This window comes from Physella acuta, unplaced genomic scaffold, assembly GCF_028476545.2.
Source record: "Physella acuta isolate Inbredline_101_S28 unplaced genomic scaffold, ASM2847654v3 ptg000473l, whole genome shotgun sequence".
In the NCBI taxonomy this organism is placed as follows: domain Eukaryota; kingdom Metazoa; phylum Mollusca; class Gastropoda; family Physidae; genus Physella; species Physella acuta.
In genome coordinates, this window is record NW_026731992.1 from 1,174,105 (window position 1) to 1,199,395 (window position 25,291).

At 42.6% G+C, this 25,291-nt stretch overlaps 1 protein-coding gene across 2 annotated transcripts in view; it reads left to right on the plus strand.

The window, feature by feature from the left end:
- The window catches only part of LOC131943915 (uncharacterized), a 36,134-nt gene that overhangs the window by 1,090 nt on the left and 9,753 nt on the right, over nt 1–25,291 (plus strand). For both annotated transcript variants that reach the window (XR_009386971.1, XM_059304267.1), the window contains exons 2-14: nt 1,659–1,863; nt 1,943–2,109; nt 3,853–4,150; nt 4,657–4,730; nt 5,926–5,979; nt 6,715–6,829; nt 9,603–9,781; nt 9,892–10,116; nt 11,465–11,673; nt 14,332–14,466; nt 19,816–19,953; nt 22,557–22,782; nt 23,302–23,503. Coding sequence is in view for 1 of the 2 variants with exons in the window: in XM_059304267.1 (XP_059160250.1) it covers nt 1,659–1,863; nt 1,943–2,109; nt 3,853–4,150; nt 4,657–4,730; nt 5,926–5,979; nt 6,715–6,829; nt 9,603–9,781; nt 9,892–10,116; nt 11,465–11,673; nt 14,332–14,466; nt 19,816–19,953; nt 22,557–22,782; nt 23,302–23,503 (2,227 nt within the window). In the remaining variant the exon portion in view is untranslated. The remainder of the gene's footprint in view (nt 1–1,658; nt 1,864–1,942; nt 2,110–3,852; nt 4,151–4,656; nt 4,731–5,925; nt 5,980–6,714; nt 6,830–9,602; nt 9,782–9,891; nt 10,117–11,464; nt 11,674–14,331; nt 14,467–19,815; nt 19,954–22,556; nt 22,783–23,301; nt 23,504–25,291) is intronic.

A 25,291-nucleotide genomic window follows, 5' to 3' on the forward strand; every position in this document is an offset into this window, starting at 1 on the left:
AAAGTGTAGCATTCAGTCAGATGAAGTGTAGCATTCAGTCAGATGAAGTGTAGCATTCAGTCAGATGAAGTGTAGCATTCAGTCAGAGAAAGTGTAGCATTCAGTCAGATGAAGTGTAGCATTCAGTCAGATGAGGTGTATCAGGCTAAAACAACTATCTGCTCTAGTAATACCATGAGCCCTAAAAATGCCTCAATGCTGTGCTCTAGTAATACCATGAGCCCTAAAAATGCCTCAATGCTGTGCTCTAGTAATACCATGAGCCCTAAAAATGACTCAATGCTGTGCTCTAGTAATACCATGAGCCCTAAAAATGCCTCAATGCTGTGCTCTAGTAATACCATGAGCCCTAAAAATGCCTCAATGCTGTGCTCTAGTAATACCATGAGCCCTAAAAATGCCTTAATGCTGTGCTCTAGTAATACCATGAGCCCTAAAAATGCCTCAATGCTGTGCTCTAGTAATACCATGAGCCCTAAAAATGCCTCAATGCTGTGCTCTAGTATTACCATGAGCCCTAAAAATGACTCAATGCTGTGCTCTAGTAATACCATGAGCCCTAAAAATGACTCAATGCTGTGCTCTAGTAATACCATGAGCCCTAAAAATGCCTCAATGCTGTGCTCTAGTAATACCATGAGCCCTAAAAATGACTCAATGCTGTGCTCTAGTAATACCATGAGCCCTAAAAATGCCTCAATGCTGTGCTCTAGTAATACCATGAGCCCTAAAAATGCCTCAATGCTGTGCTCTAGTATTACCATGAGCCCTAAAAATGCCTCAATGCTGTGCTCTAGTATTACCATGAGCCCTAAAAATGCCTCAATGCTGTGCTCTAGTAATACCATGAGCCCTAAAAATGCCTCAATGCTGTGCTCTAGTATTACCATGAGCCCTAAAAATGCCTCAATGCTGTGCTCTAGTAATACCATGAGCCCTAAAAATGCCTCAATGCTGTGCTCTAGTATTACCATGAGCCCTAAAAATGCCTCAATGCTGTGCTCTAGTATTACCATGAGCCCTAAAAATGCCTCAATGCTGTGCTCTAGTAATACCATGAGCCCTAAAAATGCCTCAATGCTGTGCTCTAGTATTACCATGAGCCCTAAAAATGCCTCAATGCTGTGCTCTAGTATTACCATGAGCCCTAAAAATGCCTCAATGCTGTGCTCTAGTAATACCATGAGCCCTAAAAATGCCTCAATGCTGTGCTCTAGTATTACCATGAGCCCTAAAAATGCCTCAATGCTGTGCTCTAGTATTACCATGAGCCCTAAAAATGCCTCAATGCTGTGCTCTAGTATTACCATGAGCCCTAAAAATGCCTCAATGCTGTGCTCTAGTAATACCATGAGCCCTAAAAATGACTCAATGCTGTGCTCTAGTAATACCATGAGCCCTAAAAATGACTCAATGCTGTGCTCTAGTAATACCATGAGCCCTAAAAATGACTCAATGCTGTGCTCTAGTAATACCATGAGCCCTAAAAATGCCTCAATGCTGTGCTCTAGTATTACCATGAGCCCTAAAAATGCCTCAATGCTGTGCTCTAGTAATACCATGAGCCCTAAAAATGCCTCAATGCTGTGCCCTAGTAATACCATGAGCCCTAAAAATGCCTCAATGCTGCAACTGCTTTTGTTCTTTCATCCCAACAGGGCAGCAATGGTTCTCGCGATGTGCCATTGACTGAAGGGGCAATAACTCAGATCAAAATAGAAGTGACATCAGAAGATGGTCATACAAAATATTATTTTGTTCATGCCAAACGTCTGTCTTCAAAAGATGCCAATTTGTCTGAACTCTGTATCCAGGATGGGAGCCTCGACCCTGAGTTTAACCACAACCAAACTCAATACTATTGTAAGCTTGTTTTTGATTGGTCAGTTAACACTAGCAGCAACTGAATATCCTAACTATCCAGAGTAAACATCTGTTTCAGGTCTGCTGCCATCCAACACAGTTATGGCCTCAGTGAAAGCCCTGGCTCCAGATCCTAAAAATGTTGTTCTGGTGTGTGGTGGCCCTTCCACTGCTCCACTGCCACTCAATCCTGGGCTGACTATCATTGACATTGAAATCACATCAGCTGATGGCTCTAATAAAAAGGTAGGTTGAAATCACATCAACTGATGGCTCTAATAAAAAGGTAGGTTGAAATCACATCAACTAATGGCTCTAATAAAATCACATCAGCTGATGGTTCTAATAAAATCACATCAACTGATGGCTCTAATAAAAAGGTAGGTTGAAATCACATCAGCTGATGGCTCTAATAAAAAGGTAGGTTGCAATCACATCAACTGATGGTTCTAATAAAAAGGTAGGTTGAAATCACATCAACTGATGGTTCTAATAAAAAGGTAGGTTGAAATCACATCAACTAATGGCTCTAATAAAATCACATCAGCTGATGGTTCTAATAAAATCACATCAACTGATGGTTCTAATAAAATCACATCAACTGATGGCTCTAATAAAATCACATCAACTGATGGTTCTAATAAAATCACATCAACTGATGGTTCTAATAAAATCACATCAACTGATGGTTCTAATAAAATCACATCAACTGATGGCTCTAAAAAAATGTAGGTTGAAATCACATCAACTGATGGCTCTTATAAAATCACATCAACTGATGGTTCTAATAAAAAGGTAGGTTGAAATCACATCAACTGATGGCTCTAATAAAAAGGTAGGTTGAAATCACATCAACTAATGGCTCTAATAAAATCACATCAACTAATGGCTCTAATAAAATCACATCAACTGATGGTTCTAATAAAATCACATCAACTAATGGCTCTAATAAAATCACATCAACTGATGGTTCTAATAAAATCACATCAGCTCATGGCTCTAATAAAATCACATCAACTGATGGCTCTAATAAAATCACATCAACTGATGGTTCTAATAAAATCACATCAACTGATGGTTATAATAAAAAGATGAAATCACATCTTAAGTTAGTGGTACTTCACTCTGTTTCCATGAGAACATGATATTTCTAAGATCTTTTACATGGATTTTTGAGTGATCTTACTTTACTCTGTTTCCAAAAGTTTTATAATCTGCAGATGCAATTTGCTGAATGTGTCTATTATGGTAGTACTAAAACTAAAATGCATGGGCCATAAAATGAATGGCAGCATAGTTGAGCTTGCTTTTCTGTTTGTGTTTTGGCCAAAAATAACCCTTGTGTGGAAGGCAAAAGCACCAAAATTGTAGATGTTATGTAACTTTATCATTGGACATCATTTTGTTTTTGAATAGGTTTTTTTTTTACCAAAAGGTCATACATTTTAAAAAAGTAACTTAATCAGTTGTTTAATTGACTTTTTAAAAATGAATCAGTTTCCTATATAAAGTACTAATTTTTCGATCAATTATGCACACATTGCTTATATTCATTAGGCGCACAATTATTTTTTCCATATGATTTTTTGCTATTTTTAAAATGTAAGTATTAAAAATATTAATAAAAGTCATTTCTATAGCTTGATTGCACTGACCAGCAGAGAGGACTGTACTTAAATGTCATCATGTAGTAACCAAAAGAGGACCGTACTTAAATGTCATCTACTGACCAACATAGTACCCTACTTAAATGTCAGCTACTGAACCCTACTTATATGTCATTATATAGTGACTAGCATAGGACTCTTTATATATATTAAAGGTTTATTCAACTGTTGATGTTTTCATGTGCTGAAGACTTACACAGTTGAGTCAACTGTTGATGTTTTCATGTGCTGAAGACTTACACAGTTGAGTCAACTGTTGATGTTTTCATGTGCTGAAGACTTACACAGTTGAGTCAACTGTTGATGTTTTCATGTGCTGAAGACTTACACAGTTGAGGCCGTGAGGAAGCAGATACCAAGATTTGTCAAGCTTGTTGACTCTAAGGCTGCAGCAGAGTTTGAGTGCCCTATTTCTCTAAGTCCAGTTTACTGCCCAGTCACAGTACGAGGCAGTGAGCCTAGACGCACCTATTCTGGCCCATCTATGAATGAGCTGACCAAAACATCCAAAGTTGACCCTCTGACTGGACACTCACTGCAGTCTGGATGGAAAATTCAAGATGTCAGCCTCGACCAAAAGCTGGCAGGTCAAACAGCTGTCATTCCTTTAGTTTATTCAGGTTAGTATACAGGTTTTATTTAGGTTAGCGTACAGGTTTTATTTAGGTTAGCATACAGGATACCTGTAAAAAAAATAGTAATAACAATTTAACAATTTAAAAAAATCTTTTTCCAGCTCAACTAATATATAAAGCAAAGAAAATTTGCTTAAAAAAATGAAAAAAAAAAACAAAAAAACTTGTGATTTAATTTTTAAGGGGGGGGGGGGGGGTGATCTGATTTTTTGTGATGGTGGCATGGTAGGTAAAATAATCCTGAAAAATGTGTGACAGCGTTTATGAATAACCCTAATGTTGTAATCCTGATATAGAGTGTTATTCTTCTAAAGTTACCCCAAACAAAAATCATAATTTTTTAGAAAATGAATATAACTTACAATAATTTTGGTGGCATCACTTGATGTTAATTATAGGCAATGTTTCTTTTGTTTAAAATTCTGAGTCTATTTTTCTTCAAGATTCTATTTGACTATTTTTCTTTTAAACTTTTCCCCTTCCAATGGCAGGTTCATCATCAGCCAAGCCAGTGAATGAACTGGCGGGGATTCTGGCAGAGTGCAGCAGACCCCTGCCACTTCAGGTGCCCACATTTCTTTCTCATCTGTCTTAAGGTTTTACATCACATTTCTTTCTCATCTGTCTTAAGGTTTTACATCACATTTCTTTCTCATCTGTCTTAAGGTTTTACACCACATTTCTTTCTCATCTGTCTTAAGGTTTTACATCACATTTCTTTCTCATCTGTCTTAAGGTTTTACATCACATTTCTTTCTCATCTGTCTTAAGGTTTTACATCACATTTCTTTCTCATCTGTCTTAAGGTTTTACATCACATTTCTTTCTCATCTGTCTTAAGGTTTTACATCACATTTCTTTCTCATCTGTCTTAAGGTTTTACATCACATTTCTTTCTCATCTGTCTTAAGGTTTTACATCACATTTCTTTCTCATCTGTCTTAAGGTTTTACATCACATTTCTTTCTCATCTGTCTTAAGGTTTTACATCACATTTCTTTCTCATCTGTCTTAAGGTTTTACATCACATTTCTTTCTCATCTGTCTTAAGGTTTTACATCACATTTCTTTCTCATCTGTCTTAAGGTTTTACATCACATTTCTTTCTCATCTGTCTTAAGGTTTTACATCACATTTCTTTCTCATCTGTCTTAAGGTTTTACATCACATTTCTTTCTCATCTGTCTTAAGGTTTTACATCACATTTCTTTCTCATCTGTCTTAAGGTTTTACATCACATTTCTTTCTCATCTGTCTTAAGGTTTTACATCACATTTCTTTCTCATCTGTCTTAAGGTTTTACATCACATTTCTTTCTCATCTGTCTTAAGGTTTTACATCACATTTCTTTCTCATCTGTCTTAAGGTTTTACATCACATTTCTTTCTCATCTGTCTTAAGGTTTTACATCACATTTCTTTCTCATCTGTCTTAAGGTTTTACATCACATTTCTTTCTCATCTGTCTTAAGGTTTTACATCACATTTCTTTCTCATCTGTCTTAAGGTTTTACATCACATTTCTTTCTCATCTGTCTTAAGGTTTTACACCACATTTCTTTCTCATCTGTCTTAAGGTTTTACATCACATTTCTTTCTCATCTGTCTTAAGGTTTTACATCACATTTCTTTCTCATCTGTCTTAAGGTTTTATATCATGTAAGTTCTTTTATAAGTAGATTAATTTATAAGAGTAACATCAGCCACATAATTCCATGTTAAGTAACTAGTGCTAACATTTTGTTACTAACTATTTTTTAGGATTTATCTGGGTCTTTCAATAACTCAAGTTTGACTCTTGGTAGAAGTCTACAGGTAATTGCAATTAAAAAGCTTTTATTTCACTAATTCTTTTGTCTTAATACTCTGTTCATCATGGGTCGAATTTGCAAAGCAAAATTTCAATCATCTTCAAACTTGTCTTTTTTCAACTGTATTATACACAAAGTGTTTTAATGCTTTTAAGCTATGTGGTTTTATTCTGTTAAAATTTTAAAAGTATTCTTAAAAATAAATGAAATAAACTGTATGGCAATAATCTGAACACAAAAAAAAACAGGTAAATAAATATTTTTTAAAAATATGTACTAAAGCGACTCACTCGATATTAATTTTTGCACTGCTGTATTTTATATAAAATACCTTTACTCAATTTTTAAAAGTGATTCTTTAATATGTATATTTAAAAACCATTTTATATTCTTCTTTCTAGTATATATTAAAAGCTTGTTATCAAAAAAATAATTAATACATTTTTGAATAATATTAAATGATTCTGGAGTTACTGAACTTTAACATCTCTGGCCACAGAGTTAAACCCACGTAGATGCATAGTATATTGTTTAACATCTCTGGCCCTCTATATTGTCTGTTTAACATCTCTGGCCCTCAAATTGTCTGTTTAACATCTCTGGCCCTCTATATTGTCTGTTTAACATCTCTGGCCCTCTATATTGTCTGTTTAACATCTCTGGCCCTCTTTATTGTCTGTTTAACATCTCTGGCCCTCTATATTGTCTGTTTAACATCTCTGGCCCTCTATATTGCAAGGAACACAAGTGGGAGAAAGCCCTCCAGCAGATTTTTGACGAGACCAACGCTGACCAGCTGTTGAAATCAGCAGAAACACATCTGACAGAGTATTACAAGAAGATACCAAAGCCAGGTGATATTTTTATCATTGCTGGCTTATTGTTGTCACAGGAAGCCATGCTGACTATGCTAAATAAAAAACATTAAACAGGAGGGTGTAGCAGTCTGTGTAAATGGCTAAGGAATTTTTGGCTTGAGAAAAAAAAAAAAAAAAAAAAAAAAAAAGCATCAAACAGGAGGGTGTAGCAGTCTGTGTGAATGGCTAAGGAATTTTCGGCTTGAGCAAATAAAAAAACATTAAACAGGAGGGTCTAGCAGTCTGTGTGAATGGCTAAGGAATTTTTGGCTTGAGCAAAAAAAAACACATTAAACAGGAGGGTCTAGCAGTCTGAGTGAATGGCTAAGGAATTTTTGGCTTGAGCAAAAAAAAAACATTAAACAGGAGGGTCTAGCAGTCTGAGTGAATGGCTAAGGAATTTTTGGCTTGAGCAAATTAAAAAAAACCCATCTGATAATGGACACTGACCTAACCCCGTCTGATAATGGACACTGACCTAATGACCTAACCCCACCTGATAATGGACACTGACCTAACCCCATCTGATAATGGACATTGACCTAACCCCATCTGATAATGGACATTGACCTAACCCCGTCTGATAATGGACACTGACCTAATGACCTAACCCCACCTGATAATGGACACTGACCTAACCCCATCAGATAATGGACATTGACCTAACCCCATCTGATAATGGACACTGACCTAATGACCTAACCCCACCTGATAATGGACACTGACCTAACCCCATCTGATAATGGACATTGACCTAACCCCATCTGATAATGGACATTGACCTAACCCCATCTGATAATGAACAATGTCCTAATGACCTAACCCCACCTGATAATGGACACTGACCTAACCCCATCTGATAATGGACACTGACCTAATGACCTAACCCCATCTGATAATGGACACTGACCTAACCCCATCTGATAATGGACATTGACCTAACCCCACCTGATAATGGACACTGACCTCACCCCACCTGATAATGGACACTGACCTAATGACCTAACCCCATCAGATAATGGACATTGACCTAACCCCATCTGATAATGGACACTGACCTAACCCCATCTGATAATGGACACTGACCTAATGACCTAACCCCATCTGATAATGGACACTGACCTAACCCCATCTGTTAATGGACACTGACCTAACCCCATCTGATAATGGACACTGACCTAATGACCTAACCCCATCTGATAATGGACATTGACCTAACCCCACCTGATAATGGACACTGACCTCACCCCACCTGATAATGGACACTGACCTAATGACCTAACCCCATCAGATAATGGACATTGACCTAACCCCATCTGATATTGGACACTGACCTAACCCCATCTGATAATGGACACTGACCTAATGACCTAACCCCATCTGATAATGGACACTGACCTAACCCCATCTGTTAATGGACACTGACCTAACCCCATCTGATAATGGACACTGACCTAATGACCTAACCCCATCTGATAATGGACACTGACCTAACCCCATCTGATAATGGGCACTGACCTAACCCCATCTGGTAATGGACACTGACCTAACCCCATCTGATAATGGACATTGACCTAACCCCATCTGATAATGGACATTGACCTAACCCCATCTGATAATGAACATTGACCTAACCCGATCTGATAATGGACACTGACCTAACCCCATCTGATAATGGACATTGACCTAACCCCACCTGATAATGGACATTGACCTAACCCCATCAGATAATGGACACTGACCTAATGACCTAACCCCATCAGATAATGGACACTGACCTAACCCCATCTGATAATGGACATTGACCTAATGACCTAACCCCACCTGATAATGGACATTGACCTAACCCCATCTGATAATGGACATTGACCTAACCCCATCTGATAATGAACATTGACCTAACCCCACCTGATAATGGACATTGACCTAACCCCATCTGATAATGGACACTGACCTAACCCCACCTGATAATGGACATTGACCTAACCCCATCTGATAATGGACACTGACCTAATGACCTAACCCCATCAGATAATGGACACTGACCTAACCCCACCTGATAATGGACATTGACCTAACCCCATCTGATAATGGACACTGACCTAACCCCATCTGATAATGGACATTGACCTAATGACCTAACCCCACCTGATAATGGACATTGACCTAACCCCATCTGATAATGGACATTGACCTAACCCCACCTGATAATGGACACTGACCTAACCCCACCTGATAATGGACATTGACCTAACCCCATCTGATAATGGACACTGACCTAACCCCACCTGATAATGGACATTGACCTAACCCCATCTGATAATGGTCACTGACCTAATGACCTAACCCCATCAGATAATGGACACTGACCTAACCCCACCTGATAATGGACATTGACCTAACCCCATCTGATAATGGACACTGACCTAACCCCACCTGATAATGGACACTGACCTAACCCCACCTGATAATGGACACTGACCTCACCCCACCTGATAATGGACACTGACCTAACCCCACCTGATAATGGACACTGACCTAACCCCATCTGATAATGGACATTGACCTAACCCCATCTGATAATGGACATTGACCTAATGACCTAACCCCACCTGATAATGGACATTGACCTAACCCCATCTGATAATGGACACTGACCTAACCCCATCTGATAATGGACATTGACCTAACCCCATCTGATAATGGACATTGACCTAATGACCTAACCCCACCTGATAATGGACACTGACCTAACCCCATGAACTCTCAGGTCAGTTCCAGCAGCAGTACAATGAAGGGGAATCCCCTATTGTTGCTCTACAAAATGCCATCTACTGCCTGGCCACTGCCCTCAAGTACAAGCCCAAGGTCGCAGACATTCACCTACGCCTGGCCATGGCCTTGGAGGAAAAATATTATGCTGAAGACATGTTTGGTCTTAAGACAGTGGTAAGCATGGGGTGGGGGGGGGGGGGCAAGGATGTTTAAGGGACAATTTGCTTAGAATTCCAGAACAAACCACAAATCCCGTGACTAATTCATGTCTTGTAAATGAACAGGATAAATATGATGCACCATCTTTAAATCTTCAAGCAAAGGAGAGCTCCAAGAAGGAGGAGGTCTTGGCTATTTGTAAACTGAAAGGTGTTGAGGGCTCAGCTCCAGTCAGTCACCAGCTGAAAGCTCTGGACAGTGAATATCACCACCTGATTGACAGCGGTCAGAGTGCTAAAGCTGACCATGTCATGGCTCTGTTTGCCTGGTACAGTAAGAAGGTTTCACAGGTCAGTTGCTGGTTGGCTGGTCAGTTAATGGTGGGCTGGTCAGTTGATGGTGGGCTGGTCAGTTGCAGGTGGGCTGGTCAGTTGATGGTGGGCTGGTCAGTTGATGGTGGGCTGGTCAGTTGATTGTGGGCTGGTCACTTGCTGGTGGGCTGGTCATTTAATTGTGGGCTGGTCAGTTAATGGTGGGCTGGTCAGTTAATGGTGGGCTGGTCAGTTGATTGTGGGCTGGTCAGTTAATTGTGGGCTGGTCAGTTGATTGTGGGCTGGTCAGTTAATTGTGGGCTGGTCAGTTGATTGTGGGCTGGTCACTTGCTGGTGGGCTGGTCATTTAATTGTGGGCTGGTCAGTTAATGGTGGGCTGGTCAGTTGATTGTGGGCTAGTCAGTTGATGGTGGGCTGGTCAGTTAATTGTGGGCTGGTCAGTTAATGGTGGGCTGGTCACTTGCTGGTCAGTTGCTGGTGGGCTGGTCAGTTAATTGTGGGCTGGTCAGTTAATGGTGGGCTGGTCAGTTGATGGTGGGCTGGTCAGTTGATCGTGGGCTGGTCACTTGCTGGTCAGTTGATGGTGGGCTGGTCAGTTGATTGTGGGCTCGTCAATTGCTGGTGGGCTGGTCAGTTGATTGTGGGCTGGTCAGTTAATGGTGGGCTGGTCAGTTAATGGTGGGCTGGTCAGTTGCTGGTGGGCTGGTCAGTTGATGGTGGGCTGGTCCGTTAATTGTGGGCTCATCAGTTGATGGTGGGCTGGTCAGTTGATTGTGGGCTGGTCATTTAATTGTGGGCTGGTCAGTTAATTGTGGGCTCATCAGTTGATGGTGGGCTGGTCTATTGCTGGTCAGTTGATGGTGGGCTGGTCAGTTAATGGTGGGCTGGTCAGTTAATGTTGGGTTGGTCAGTTGCTGGTGGGCTGGTCAGTTAATGGTGGGCTGGTCAGTTGATGGTGGGCTGGTCAGTTGCTGGTGGGCTGGTCAGTTGCTGGTGGGCTGGTCAGTTAATGGTGGGCTGGTCAGTTAATGGTGGGCTGGTCAGTTGATTGTGGGCTGGTCAGTTGATGGTTGGCTGGTCAGTTGCTGGTGGGCTGGTCAGTTGATGGTGGGCTGGTCAGTTAATGGTGGGCTGGTCAGTTGATTGTGGGCTGGTCAGTTGATGGTGGGCTGGTCAGTTAATTGTGGGCTGGTCAGTTAATTGTGGGCTGGTCAGTTGATGGTGGGCTGGTCAGTTAATGGTGGGCTGGTCAGTTGATGGTGGGCTGGTCAGTTGCTGGTGGGCTGGTCAGTTAATTGTGGGCTGGTCAGTTAATGGTGGGCTGGTTAGTTGCTAGTGGGCCATGATGATGAGAGATGTCTTGCAGGAGGGTGACGCTGCCCACAAGGCTGAGGACCACGAATCCCCCTTGGGTCAGGCCTACCAGAAATACTTGGACGCCCTGTGTCTTGACGAGACAAAAGCTGTCTACAACTTCCATGTGGGCAGGCTGCTGGTGACCATGGGGGAGTACCAGGATGCCATCAGGAGACTGGAAGCTGCTCTGTGCTGGAACTCTTCACATGAAATGTCCAGGTACTCTAACTCTCCCATCAAATGTCCAGGTACTCTAACTCTCCCATCAAATGTCCAGGTACTCTAACTCTTCCCATCAAATGTCCAGGTACTCTAACTCTTCCCATCAAATGTCCAGGTACTCTAACTCTCCCATCAAATGTCCAGGTACTCTAACTCTCCCATGAAATGTCCAGGTACTCTAACTCTCCCATCAAATGTCCAGGTACTCTAACTCTCCCATCAAATGTCCAGGTACTCTAACTCTCCCATGAAATGTCCAGGTACTATAACTCTCCCATCAAATGTCCAGGTACTCTAACTCTCCCATCAAATGTCCAGGTACTCTAACTCTCCCATCAAATGTCCAGGTACTCTAACTCTCCCATGAAATGTCCAGGTACTCTAACTCTTCCCATCAAATGTCCAGGTACTCTAACTCTCCCATCAAATGTCCAGGTACTCTAACTCTCCCATGAAATGTCCAGGTACTCTAACTCTTCCCATCAAATGTCCAGGTACTCTAACTCTCCCATCAAATGTCCAGGTACTCTAACTCTCCCATGAAATGTCCAGGTACTCTAACTCTCCCATGAAATGTCCAGGTACTCTAACTCTCCCATCAAATGTCCAGGTACTCTAACTCTCCCATCAAATGTCCAGGTACTCTAACTCTTCCCATCAAATGTCCAGGTACTCTAACTCTCCCATCAAATGTCCAGGTACTCTAACTCTCCCATGAAATGTCCAGGTACTCTAACTCTCCCATCAAATGTCCAGGTACTCTAACTCTTCCCATCAAATGTCCAGGTACTCTAACTCTCCCATGAAATGTCCAGGTACTCTAACTCTCCCATGAAATGTCCAGGTACTCTAACTCTCCCATCAAATGTCCAGGTACTCTAACTCTCCCATGAAATGTCCAGGTACTCTAACTCTTCCCATCAAATGTCCAGGTACTCTAACTCTCCCATGAAATGTCCAGGTACTCTAACTCTCCCATCAAATGTCCAGGTACTCTAACTCTCCCATGAAATGTCCAGGTACTCTAACTCTCCCATCAAATGTCCAGGTACTCTAACTCTCCCATCAAATGTCCAGGTACTCTAACTCTCCCATCAAATGTCCAGGTACTCTAACTCTCCCATCAAATGTCCAGGTACTCTAACTCTCCCATGAAATGTCCAGGTACTCTAACTCTCCCATCAAATGTCCAGGTACTCTAACTCTTCCATCAAATGTCCAGGTACTCTAACTCTCCCATCAAATGTCCAGGTACTCTAACTCTCCCATGAAATGTCCAGGTACTCTAACTCTCCCATCAAATGTCCAGGTACTCTAACTCTCCCATCAAATGTCCAGGTACTCTATAAGCTCTATATCAACCTCTACCTCCCTCTTATCACCCTGTTACCATTTAACCTCCCCCCCTGCCCCCCTCACACCACCCTGTTCAACCTCCCCCACATTATCCTGTAAACACACTCACCCATACACACACCCCTGTAAAATCTCCACCACATGACCCCTACTTCCCCACAAGACCCCCACACAACCCTGTAGCCCCCCCCCCCCCTGACCTCTGAACCTTGCTGTGACAGGTTGTACCTGGGACTGGCCATCATAACCAACCCCCCCCCCCCCCTGACCTTTGAACCTTGCTGTGACAGGTTGTACCTGGGACTGGCCATCATAACCCCCCCCCCCCCCCCGACCTTTGAACCTTGCTGTGACAGGTTGTACCTGGGACTGGCCATCATAACCAACCCCCCCCCCCCTGACCTTTGAACCTTGCTGTGACAGGTTGTACCTGGAACTGGCCATCATAACCAACCCCCCCCCCCTGACCTTTGAACCTTGCTGTGACAGGTTGTACCTGGAACTGGCCATCATAACCCCCCCCCCCTGACCTTTGAACCTTGCTGTGACAGGTTGTACCTGGAACTGGCCATCATAAACCCCCCCCCTGACCTTTGAACCTTGCTGTGACAGGTTGTACCTGGAACTGGCCATCATAAACCCCCCCCCCCCCCTGACCTTTGAACCTTGCTGTGACAGGTTGTACCTGGAACTGGCCATCATAACCCCCCCTGACCTTTGAACCTTGCTGTGACAGGTTGTACCTGGGACTGGCCATCATAACCAACCCCCCCCCCCCCTGACCTTTGAACCTTGCTGTGACAGGTTGTACCTGGGACTGGCCATCATAACCCCCCCCCCCTTGACCTTTGAACCTTGCTGTGACAGGTTGTACCTGGGACTGGCCATCATAACCCCCCCCCCTTGACCTTTGAACCTTGCTGTGACAGGTTGTACCTGGGACTGGCCATCATAACCCCCCCCCTTGACCTTTGAACCTTGCTGTGACAGGTTGTACCTGGGACTGGCCATCATAACCCCCCCTTGACCTTTGAACTTTGCTGTGACAGGTTGTACCTGGGACTGGCCATCATAACCCCCCCTTGACCTTTGAACCTTGCTGTGACAGGTTGTACCTGGAACTGGCCATCATAACCCCCCCCCCCCCCTGACCTCTGAACCTTGCTGTGACAGGTTGTACCTGGAACTGGCCATCATAACCCCCCCCCCTGACCTTTGAACCTTGCTGTGACAGGTTGTACCTGGAACTGGCCATCATAACCCCCCCCCCCCCCTGACCTCTTAACCTTGCTGTGACAGGTTGTACCTGGGACTGGCCATCAGCCTCAGCAAGGAGAAGACAAGAGACCAGGAGGCCGTCCAGTTTTTACTGATGGGAATGGAACTGCTTTTAGCTGAGCTCTCACAGCAAGCACTCAGCACAGAGGACACAGTGTAAGATCAGCCTTAGAAGTCCCCATTGCCATAGTTGATGTTTTAGATGGTCCCCATTGCCATAGTTGATTTAGATGGTCCCCATTGCCATAGTTGATGTTTTAGATGGTCCCCATTGCCATAGTTGATATTTTAGATGGTCCCCATTGCCATAGTTGATTTAGTTGGTCCCCATTGCCATAGTTGATGTTTTAGTTGGTCCCCATTGCCATAGTTGATGTTTTAGATGGTCCCCATTGCCATAGTTGATGTTTTAGATGGTCCCCATTGCCATAGTTGATGTTTTAGTTGGTCTCCATTGCCATAGTTGATGTTTTAGATGGTCCCCATTGCCATAGTTGATGTTTTAGATGGTCCCCATTGCCATAGTTGTTTTAGTTGGTCCCCATTGCCATAGTTGATTTAGATGGTCCCCATTGCCATAGTTGATGTTTTAGATGGTCCCCATTGCCATAGTTGATGTTTTAGATGGTCCCCATTGCCATAGTTGATGTTTTAGATGGTCCCCATTGCCATAGTTGATTTAGATGGTCCCCATTGCCATAGTTGATGTTTTAGTTGGTCCCCATTGCCATAGTTGATGTTTTAGATGGTCCCCATTGTCATAGTTGATGTTTTAGATGGTCCCCATTGCCATAGTTGATTTAGTTGGTCCCCATTGCCATAGTTGATTTAGTTGGTCCCCATTGCAATAGTTGATGTTTTAGATGGTCCCCATTGCCATAGTTGATTTAGATGGTCCCCATTGCCATAGTTGATGTTTTGGATGATCCCCATTGCCATAGTTGATGTTTTGGATGATCCCCATTGCCATAGTTGATGTTTTGGATGGTCCCCATTGCCATAGTTGATGTTTTGGATGGTCCCGATTGCCATAGTTGATGTTTTAGATGGTCCCCATTGTCATAGTTGATGTTTTAGATGGTCCCCATTGCAATAGTTGATGTTTTAGATGGTCCCCATTGCCATAGTTGATGTTTTGGATGGTCCCCATTGCCATAGTTGATGTTTTAGATGGTCCCCATTGTCATAGTTGATGTTTTAGATGGTCCCCATTGCCATAGTTGATTTAGATGGTCCCCATTGCCATAGTTGATGTTTTAGTTGGTCCCCATTGCCATAGTTGATGTTTTGGATGGTCCCCATTGACATAGTTGATTTAGATGGTCCCCATTGCCATAGTTGATGTTTTGGATGGTCCCCATTGCCATAGTTGATTTAGATGGTCCCCATTGCCATAGTTGATGTTTTAGATGGTCCCCATTGTCATAGTTGATGTTTTGGATGATCCCCATTGCCATAGTTGATGTTTTAGATGGTCCCCATTGCCATAGTTGATGTTTTAGATGGTCCCCATTGCCATAGTTGATGTTTTAGATGGTCCCCATTGCCATAGTTGATGTTTTAGATGGTCCCCATTGCCATAGTTGATTTAGATGGTCCCCATTGCCATAGTTGATGTTTTGGATGGTCCCCATTGCCATAGTTGATGTTTTAGATGGTCCCCATTGCCATAGTTGATTTAGATGGTCTCCATTGCCATAGTTGATTTAGTTGGTCCCCATTGCCATAGTTGATTTAGATGGTCCCCATTGCCATAGTTGATGTTTTGGATGGTCCCCATTGCCATAGTTGATTTAGATGGTCCCCATTGCCATAGTTGATATTTTAGATGGTCCCCATTGTCATAGTTGATGTTTTAGATGGTCCCCATTGACATAGTTGATTTAGATGGTCCCCATTGCCATAGTTGATGTTTTATTTGGTCCCCATTGCCATAGTTGATGTTTTAGATGGTCCCCATTGTCATAGTTGATGTTTTAGATGGTCCCCATTGACATAGTTGATTTAGATGGTCCCCATTGCCATAGTTGATGTTTTATTTGGTCCCCATTGCCATAGTTGATGTTTTAGATGGTCCCCATTGCCATAGTTGATTTAGATGGTCCCCATTGTCATAGTTGATGTTTTAGATGGTCCCCATTGCCATAGTTGATGTTTTAGATGGTCCCCATTGCCATAGTTGATGTTTTATTTGGTCCCCATTGCCATAGTTGATGTTTTAGTTGGTCCCCATTGCAATAGTTGATGTTTTATTTGGTCCCCATTGCCATAGTTGATGTTTTAGATGGTCCCCATTGCCATAGTTGATGTTTTAGATGGTCCCCATTGTCATAGTTGATGTTTTAGATGGTCCCCATTGCCATAGTTGATGTTTTAGTTGGTCTCCATTGCCATAGTTGATTTAGTTGGTCCCCATTGCCATAGTTGATGTTTTAGATGGTCCCCATTGCCATAGTTGATGTTTTAGATGGTCCCCATTGTCATAGTTGATGTTTTAGATGGTCCCCATTGCCATAGTTGATTTAGTTGGTCCCCATTGCCATAGTTGATGTTTTAGTTGGTCCCCATTGTCATAGTTGATGTTTTGGATGGTCCCCATTGCCATAGTTGATGTTTTAGATGGTCCCCATTGCCATAGTTGATGTTTTAGATGGTCCCCATTGCCATAGTTGATGTTTTAGATGGTCCCCATTGCCATAGTTGATGTTTTAGATGGTCCCCATTGCCATAGTTGATGTTTTAGTTGGTCTCCATTGCCATAGTTGATTTAGTTGGTCCCCATTGCCATAGTTGATTTAGTTGGTCCCCATTGCCATAGTTGATGTTTTAGATGGTCCCCATTGCCATAGTTGATGTTTTAGATGGTCCCCATTGTCATAGTTGATTTAGTTGGTCCCCATTGCCATAGTTGATGTTTTAGATGGTCCCCATTGCCATAGTTGATGTTTTGGATGGTCCCCATTGCCATAGTTGATTTAGATGGTCCCCATTGCCATAGTTGATGTTTTAGATGGTCCCCATTGCCATAGTTGATATTTTAGATGGTCCCCATTGCCATAGTTGATTTAGTTGGTCCCTATTGCCATAGTTGATGTTTTAGATGGTCCCCATTGCCATAGTTGATGTTTTAGTTGGTCCCCATTGCCATAGTTGATGTTTTAGATGGTCCCCATTGCCATAGTTGATGTTTTAGATGGTCCCCATTGCCATAGTTGATGTTTTAGATGGTCCCCATTGCCATAGTTGATGTTTTAGATGGTCCCCATTGCCATAGTTGATGTTTTAGATGGTCCCCATTGCCATAGTTGATTTAGTTGGTACCCATTGCCATAGTTGATGTTTTAGATGGTCCCCATTGTCATAGTTGATGTTTTAGATGGTCCCCATTGCCATAGTTGATGTTTTAGATGGTCCCCATTGTCATAGTTGATATTTTAGATGGTCCCCATTGCCATAGTTGATGTTTTAGTTGGTCTCCATTGCCATAGTTGATTTAGATGGTCCCCATTGCCATAGTTGATTTAGATGGTCCCCATTGCCATAGTTGATTTAGATGGTCCCCATTGCCATAGTTGATTTAGTTGGTCCCCATTGCCATAGTTGATGTTTTAGTTGGTCCCCATTGCCATAGTTGATGTTTTAGTTGGTCCCCATTGTCATAGTTGATGTTTTAGATGGTCCCCATTGACATAGTTGATTTAGATGGTCCCCATTGCCATAGTTGATGTTTTAGATGGTCCCCATTGCCATAGTTGATGTTTTAGATGGTCCCCATTGCCATAGTTGATGTTTTAGTTGGTCCCCATTGCCATAGTTGATGTTTTAGATGGTCCCCATTGCCATAGTTGATTTAGATGGTCCCCATTGCCATAGTTGATGTTTTAGATGGTCCCCATTGTCATAGTTGATGTTTTAGATGGTCCCCATTGCCATAGTTGATGTTTTGGATGATCCCCATTGCCATAGTTGATTTAGATGGTCCCCATTGCCATAGTTGATGTTTTGGATGGTCCCCATTGCCATAGTTGATGTTTTAGATGGTCCCCATTGCCATAGTTGATGTTTTAGATGGTCCCCATTGCCATAGTTGATGTTTTAGTTGGTCCCCATTGCAATAGTTGATGTTTTGGATGGTCCCCATTGCCATAGTTGATGATTTAGATGGTCCCCATTGCCATAGTTGATGTTTTAGATGGTCCCCATTGCCATAGTTGATATTTTAGATGGTCCCCATTGCCATAGTTGATATTTTAGATGGTCCCCATTGCCATAGTTGATTTAGATGGTCCCCATTGCCATAGTTGATTTAGATGGTCCCCATTGCCATAGTTGATGTTTTAGATGGTCCCCATTGCCATAGTTGATGTTTTAGATGGTCCCCATTGCCATAGTTGATGTTTTAGTTGGTCCCCATTGTCATAGTTGATGTTTTAGATGGTCCCCATTGCCATAGTTGATGTTTTAGATGGTCCCCATTGCCATAGTTGATTTAGATGGTCCCCATTGCCATAGTTGATGTTTTAGATGGTCCCCATTGTCATAGTTGATGTTTTAGATGGTCCCCATTGCCATAGTTGATTTAGATGGTCCCCATTGCCATAGTTGATGTTTTAGTTGGTCCCCATTGTCATAGTTGATGTTTTAGATGGTCCCCATTGCCATAGTTGATGTTTTAGATGGTCCCCATTGCCATAGTTGATTTAGATGGTCCCCATTGCCATAGTTGATGTTTTAGATGGTCCCCATTGCCATAGTTGATGTTTTAGATGGTCCCCATTGCCATAGTTGATGTTTTAGATGGTCCCCATTGCCATAGTTGATGTTTTGGATGGTCCCCATTGCCATAGTTGATTTAGATGGTCCCCATTGCCATAGTTGATGTTTTAGATGGTCCCCATTGCCATAGTTGATGTTTTAGATGGTCCCCATTGCCATAGTTGATTTAGTTGGTCCCCATTGCCATAGTTGATTTAGATGGTCCCCATTGTCATAGTTGATTTAGATGGTCCCCATTGCCATAGTTGATGTTTTAGTTGGTCCCCATTGCCATAGTTGATGTTTTAGATGGTCCCCATTGCCATAGTTGATTTAGATGGTTCCCATTGCCATAGTTGATGTTTTAGATGGTCCCCATTGCCATAGTTGATGTTTTAGATGGTCCCCATTGCCATAGTTGATTTAGATGGTCCCCATTGCCATAGTTGATGTTTTAGATGGTCCCCATTGTCATAGTTGATTTAGATGGTCCCCATTGCCATAGTTGATTTAGATGGTCCCCATTGCCATAGTTGATTTAGATGGTCCCCATTGCCATAGTTGATTTAGATGGTCCCCATTGCCATAGTTGATGTTTTAGATGGTCCCCATTGCCATAGTTGATGTTTTAGTTGGTCCCCATTGTCATAGTTGATGTTTTAGTTGGTCCCCATTGCAATAGTTGATGTTTTAGATGGTCCCCATTGCCATAGTTTCTTGAGGTCGAATGAGATCTGACTTGTTTCTTAGAGTCAAGTCAAAACTTTTTGCTGAAGATCTCCTGCGCTCAAGCAACGTGTACATCCTGAGGGGCTTGGTCCAGCTGGGCCTCCTGCTGACACGGACTCCAGTCAAAGATGCCATGGCACCAGCCCACGTCTTTCACACGTAAGATGTCTTTCACACATAAGATGTCTTTCACACATAAGATGTCTTTCACACGTAAGATGTGTACACGTGTGAGTGATTACGTCTTTTGTGAGTGAGAGAGTGCAAGAGGAGTGTTCGAGAGACATTATGGTTTCAGTGCTGCCCTCTTGTCTTGATGACTTCAGTGCTGCCCTCTTGTCTTGATGACTTCAGTGCTGCCCTCTTGTCCTGATGACTTCAGTGCTGCCCTCTTGTCCTGATGACTTCAGTGCTGCCCTCTTGTCCTGATGACTTCGGTGCTGCCCTCTTGTCCTGATGACTTCAGTGCTGCCCTCTTCTCTTGATGACTTCAGTGCTGCCCTCTTGTCCTGATGACTTCAGTGCTGCCCTCTTGTCCTGATGACTTCAGTGCTGCCCTCTTGTCTTGATGACTTCAGTGCTGCCCTCTTGTCTTGATGACTTCAGTGCTGCCCTCTTGTCCTGATGTGCTGCCCTCTTGTCCTGATGTGCTGCCCTCTTGTCCTGATGACTTCAGTGCTGCCCTCTTGTCCTGATGACTTCAGTGCTGCCCTCTTGTCCTGATGACTTCAGTGCTGCCCTCTTGTCCTGATGACTTCGGTGCTGCCCTCTTGTCCTGATGACTTCAGTGCTGCCCTCTTCTCCTGATGACTTCGGTGCTGCCCTCTTGTCCTGATGACTTCAGTGCTGCCCTCTTGTCTTGATGACTTCAGTGCTGCCCTCTTGTCCTGATGACTTCAGTGCTGCCCTCTTGTCCTGATGTGGTGCACTCTTGTCCTGATGTGCTGCCCTCTTGTCCTGATGACTTCAGTGCTGCCCTCTTGTCCTGATGACTTCAGTGCTGCCCTCTTGTCCTGATGTGGTGCCCTCTTGTCCTGATGACTTCAGTGCTGCCCTCTTGTCCTGATGACTTCAGTGCTGCCCTCTTGTCCTGATGAATTCAGTGCTGCCCTCTTGTCCTGATGACTTCAGTGCTGCCCTCTTGTCCTGATGTGCTGCCCTCTTGTCCTGATGACTTCAGTGCTGCCCTCTTGTCTTGATGACTTCAGTGCTGCCCTCTTGTCCTGATGACTTCAGTGCTGCCCTCTTGTCCTGATGTGCTGCCCTCTTGTCCTGATGTGCTGCCCTCTTGTCCTGATATGCTGCCCTCTTGTCCTGATGATTTTAGTGCTGCCCTCTTGTCCTGATGTGCTGCCCTCTTGTCCTGATGTGCTGCCCTCTTGTCCTGATGAATTCGGTGCTGCCCTCTTGTCCTGATGTGCTGCCCTCTTGTCCTGATGTGCTGCCCTCTTGTCCTGATGACTTCAGTGCTGCCCTCTTGTCCTGATGATTTTAGTGCTGCCCTCTTGTCCTGATGGGCTGCCCTCTTGTCCTGATGATTTTAGTGCTGCCCTCTTGTCCTGATGTGCTGCCCTCTTGTCCTGATGTGCTGCCCTCTTGTCCTGATGAATTCAGTGCTGCCCTCTTGTCCTGATGTGCTGCCCTCTTGTCCTGATGTGCTGCCCTCTTGTCCTGATGACTTCAGTGCTGCCCTCTTGTCCTGATGACTTCAGTGCTGCCCTCTTGTCCTGATGTGCTGCCCTCTTGTCCTGATGATTTTAGTGCTGCCCTCTTGTCCTGATGTGCTGCCCTCTTGTACTGATGTGCTGCCCTCTTGTCCTGATGAATTCAGTGCTGCCCTCTTGTCCTGATGACTTCGGTGCTGCCCTCTTGTCCTGATGACTTCAGTGCTGCCCTCTTCTCCTGATGACTTCGGTGCTGCCCTCTTGTCCTGATGACTTCAGTGCTGCCCTCTTGTCTTGATGACTTCAGTGCTGCCCTCTTGTCCTGATGACTTCAGTGCTGCCCTCTTGTCCTGATGTGGTGCACTCTTGTCCTGATGTGCTGCCCTCTTGTCCTGATGACTTCGGTGCTGCCCTCTTGTCCTGATGACTTCAGTGCTGCCCTCTTGTCTTGATGACTTCAGTGCTGCCCTCTTGTCCTGATGACTTCAGTGCTGCCCTCTTGTCCTGATGTGGTGCACTCTTGTCCTGATGTGCTGCCCTCTTGTCCTGATGACTTCAGTGCTGCCCTCTTGTCCTGATGACTTCAGTGCTGCCCTCTTGTCCTGATGTGCTGCCCTCTTGTCCTGATGACTTCAGTGCTGCCCTCTTGTCCTGATGACTTCAGTGCTGCCCTCTTGTCCTGATGACTTCAGTGCTGCCCTCTTGTCCTGATGTGGTGCCCTCTTGTCCTGATGACTTCAGTGCTGCCCTCTTGTCCTGATGACTTCAGTGCTGCCCTCTTGTCCTGATGACTTCAGTGCTGCCCTCTTGTCCTGATGTGGTGCCCTCTTGTCCTGATGACTTCAGTGCTGCCCTCTTGTCCTGATGACTTCAGTGCTGCCCTCTTGTCCTGATGTGGTGCCCTCTTGTCCTGATGACTTCAGTGCTGCCCTCTTGTCCTGATGTGGTGCCCTCTTGTCCTGATGACTTCAGTGCTGCCCTCTTGTCCTGATGTGCTGCCCTCTTGTCCTGATGTGCTGCCCTTTTGTCCTGATGACTTCAGTGCTGCCCTCTTGTCCTGATGATTTTAGTGCTGCCCTCTTGTCCTGATGATTTTAGTGCTGCCCTACTGGCCTCCCAAGTCCTGCCCACCCTATGTCGCGGTGACCTGTACAAGCAAGTAGAATGGGTGCTGCTTGATGCCCACCAACATCTGCTGGAGCTACTGATGCAGCAGAAAGAAGGAGATAAAGTCCTGATCGCAGCACGATGTCAAAGATTATCTGCTCTCATTTTTAATTCTACTATATCTGGCAACTCCAAACTTCTAGAACTCCAAGAAAAGGTAAGGTAGACATTTATCTGGCAGCTATAGTCCTAGACATTTATCTGGCAACTATAGCCCTAGACATTTATCTGGCAGCTATAGCCCTAGACATTTATCTGGCAGCTATAGCCCTAGCCTAGACATTTATCTGGCAGCTATAGCCCTAGACATTTATCTGGCAGCTATAGCCCTAGACATTTATCTGGCAGCTATAGCCCTAGACATTTATCTGGCAGCTATAGCCCTAGACATTTATCTGGCAGCTATAGCCCTAGACATTTATCTGGCAGCTATAGCCCTAGACATTTATCTGGCAGCTATAGCCCTAGCCTAGACATTTATTTGGCAGCTATAGCCCTAGACATTTATCTGGCAGCTATAGCCCTAGACATTTATCTGGCAGCTATAGCCCTAGCCTAGACATTTATTTGGCAGCTATAGCCCTAGACATTTATCTGGCAGCTGTAGCCCTAGACATTTATTTGGCAGCTATAGCCCTAGACATTTATCTGGCAACTAAAAGGTGTGTATTTTTAGAGCTGCCAAAATCTGGTTTGGATCCAGCCTTGTGTCAGCTACTCGTTGTTTTTGCTTGGCTCAGCCCAATTTGCCCTGTATGAAAACACACCAGATGAGGCTTCTGCTAAAGAGATTTTACAAGATGCCAAAGCTTCATTCCAAGCCAGCATTGAGCTTGAGGGGAAGATGAGCAGTGGGGAGGCGCCAGCGCTTCTAACAGGTACAAATTTACTAAGATACTCATTTCAAAATGGATTGTGTCCCTTGTTATTATATATTTCATGGTTACACCCCTTGAATGTTCACTGTGTTATGTGTAGCCAGTTGCTTGACCTACTTTACCATCATCGTGGTAATGATGGCTGCCGAAAATGACAATAACGTAATTCCGTTTTTTTTAACAATGTTTCATGGCCATATCAGAAATATATACTTAAAATCGTTATTTTTGCATATTATTCAACGATACCAGTCTAGTTTTAACAATGGACGATTAGTGTTTGATGCAAACTAAAAATAAAATGAGACAATGATTTCATGAACATTGCCCGAAATCTCCACCCCCGACCTGCTATGTAATTTAAATCAGCCCATGGAGAGCCCTCCCCATGGAGATCCCTCCCCATGGAGAGCCCTCCCCATGGAGAGCCCTCCCCATGGAGAGCCCTCCCCATGGAGAGCCCTCCCCATGGAGAGCCCTCCCCATGGAGAGCCCTCCCCATGCATGAAATTCCACCACATCGACAAAGACAAAGTGTCCATACCGATGACAGAAAGGTGGAAGGAAGGACTGACACACTACATTGTGTCTGATATATTATAAATATGTATATATATATATATATATATATATATATATATATATATATATATATATATATATATATATATATATATATATATATATATATATATATATATATATATATATATATATATATATATATATATATATATAATATAATATATATATATATATATATATATATATATATATATATATATATATATATATATATATATATAATATAATATAATATATATATATATATATATATATATATAATATAATATATATATATATATATATATATATATATATATATATATATAATATATATATATATATAAAGCTCAATTCTGTATGTAACATGTAATAAGTTTGTTTGTTGTTGACATACTTCGATGGATTTAAGTGTTAGACTATTACCGTGCTCATAGTCTAAATTTATGACCATTACCTGTGTGTTTAGTAATCATCATAAACCCGGCATTGCCCACCCAAACCACAACCAACCAAAACAACAAAACGCAAACATAACGCTAACACAATTACAAATACAAACGAAAACAAAAACCTAACAACAAACCCAACCACAACCGCTGGTCTTTTGCCCAGATCCCGTCGAATAGTACAAGTTACATACTTTTTAAATATTGTATATCATTTTTCACTTTTGATCTGAGGTAAGGTATCAAATACTGCTTTATCGGTACTTCTGGGCATGGAGATTAAAGACAAGAACCGAAAAAGCTGTATCTCTGGTTCAAAGGGTTAAAATCAATATTGTTTGTTTTTTGTTTGTCTGTAGACTTAGAGTTAGGGACAAGAAGTTGTGATTACATTAAGGACTTCTTATTTTTAGTTATAGATCTGAGTATTTTTCATTCTGTTAGATGTTGTGGGGGCTTTGTGTTAGGTGTTGTAATTTTTTCAAGGCATTAAAGTGTAAGAAATCGTCGTAATTGTGTTATTTCCTATTGTTCTGTGTCTTGTTTATGAATCCCGGCCAAGATATAGATGTATTTTAATATATTGTATGTATATATATATATATATATATATATATATATATATATATATATATATATATATATATATATATATATATATATATATATATTTATTTATATATTTATATATATATATATATATATAGATAGATATATAGATAGATATAGATATTAAGATATTTATATAGTAGATATTTAATTAGATAGATATTAA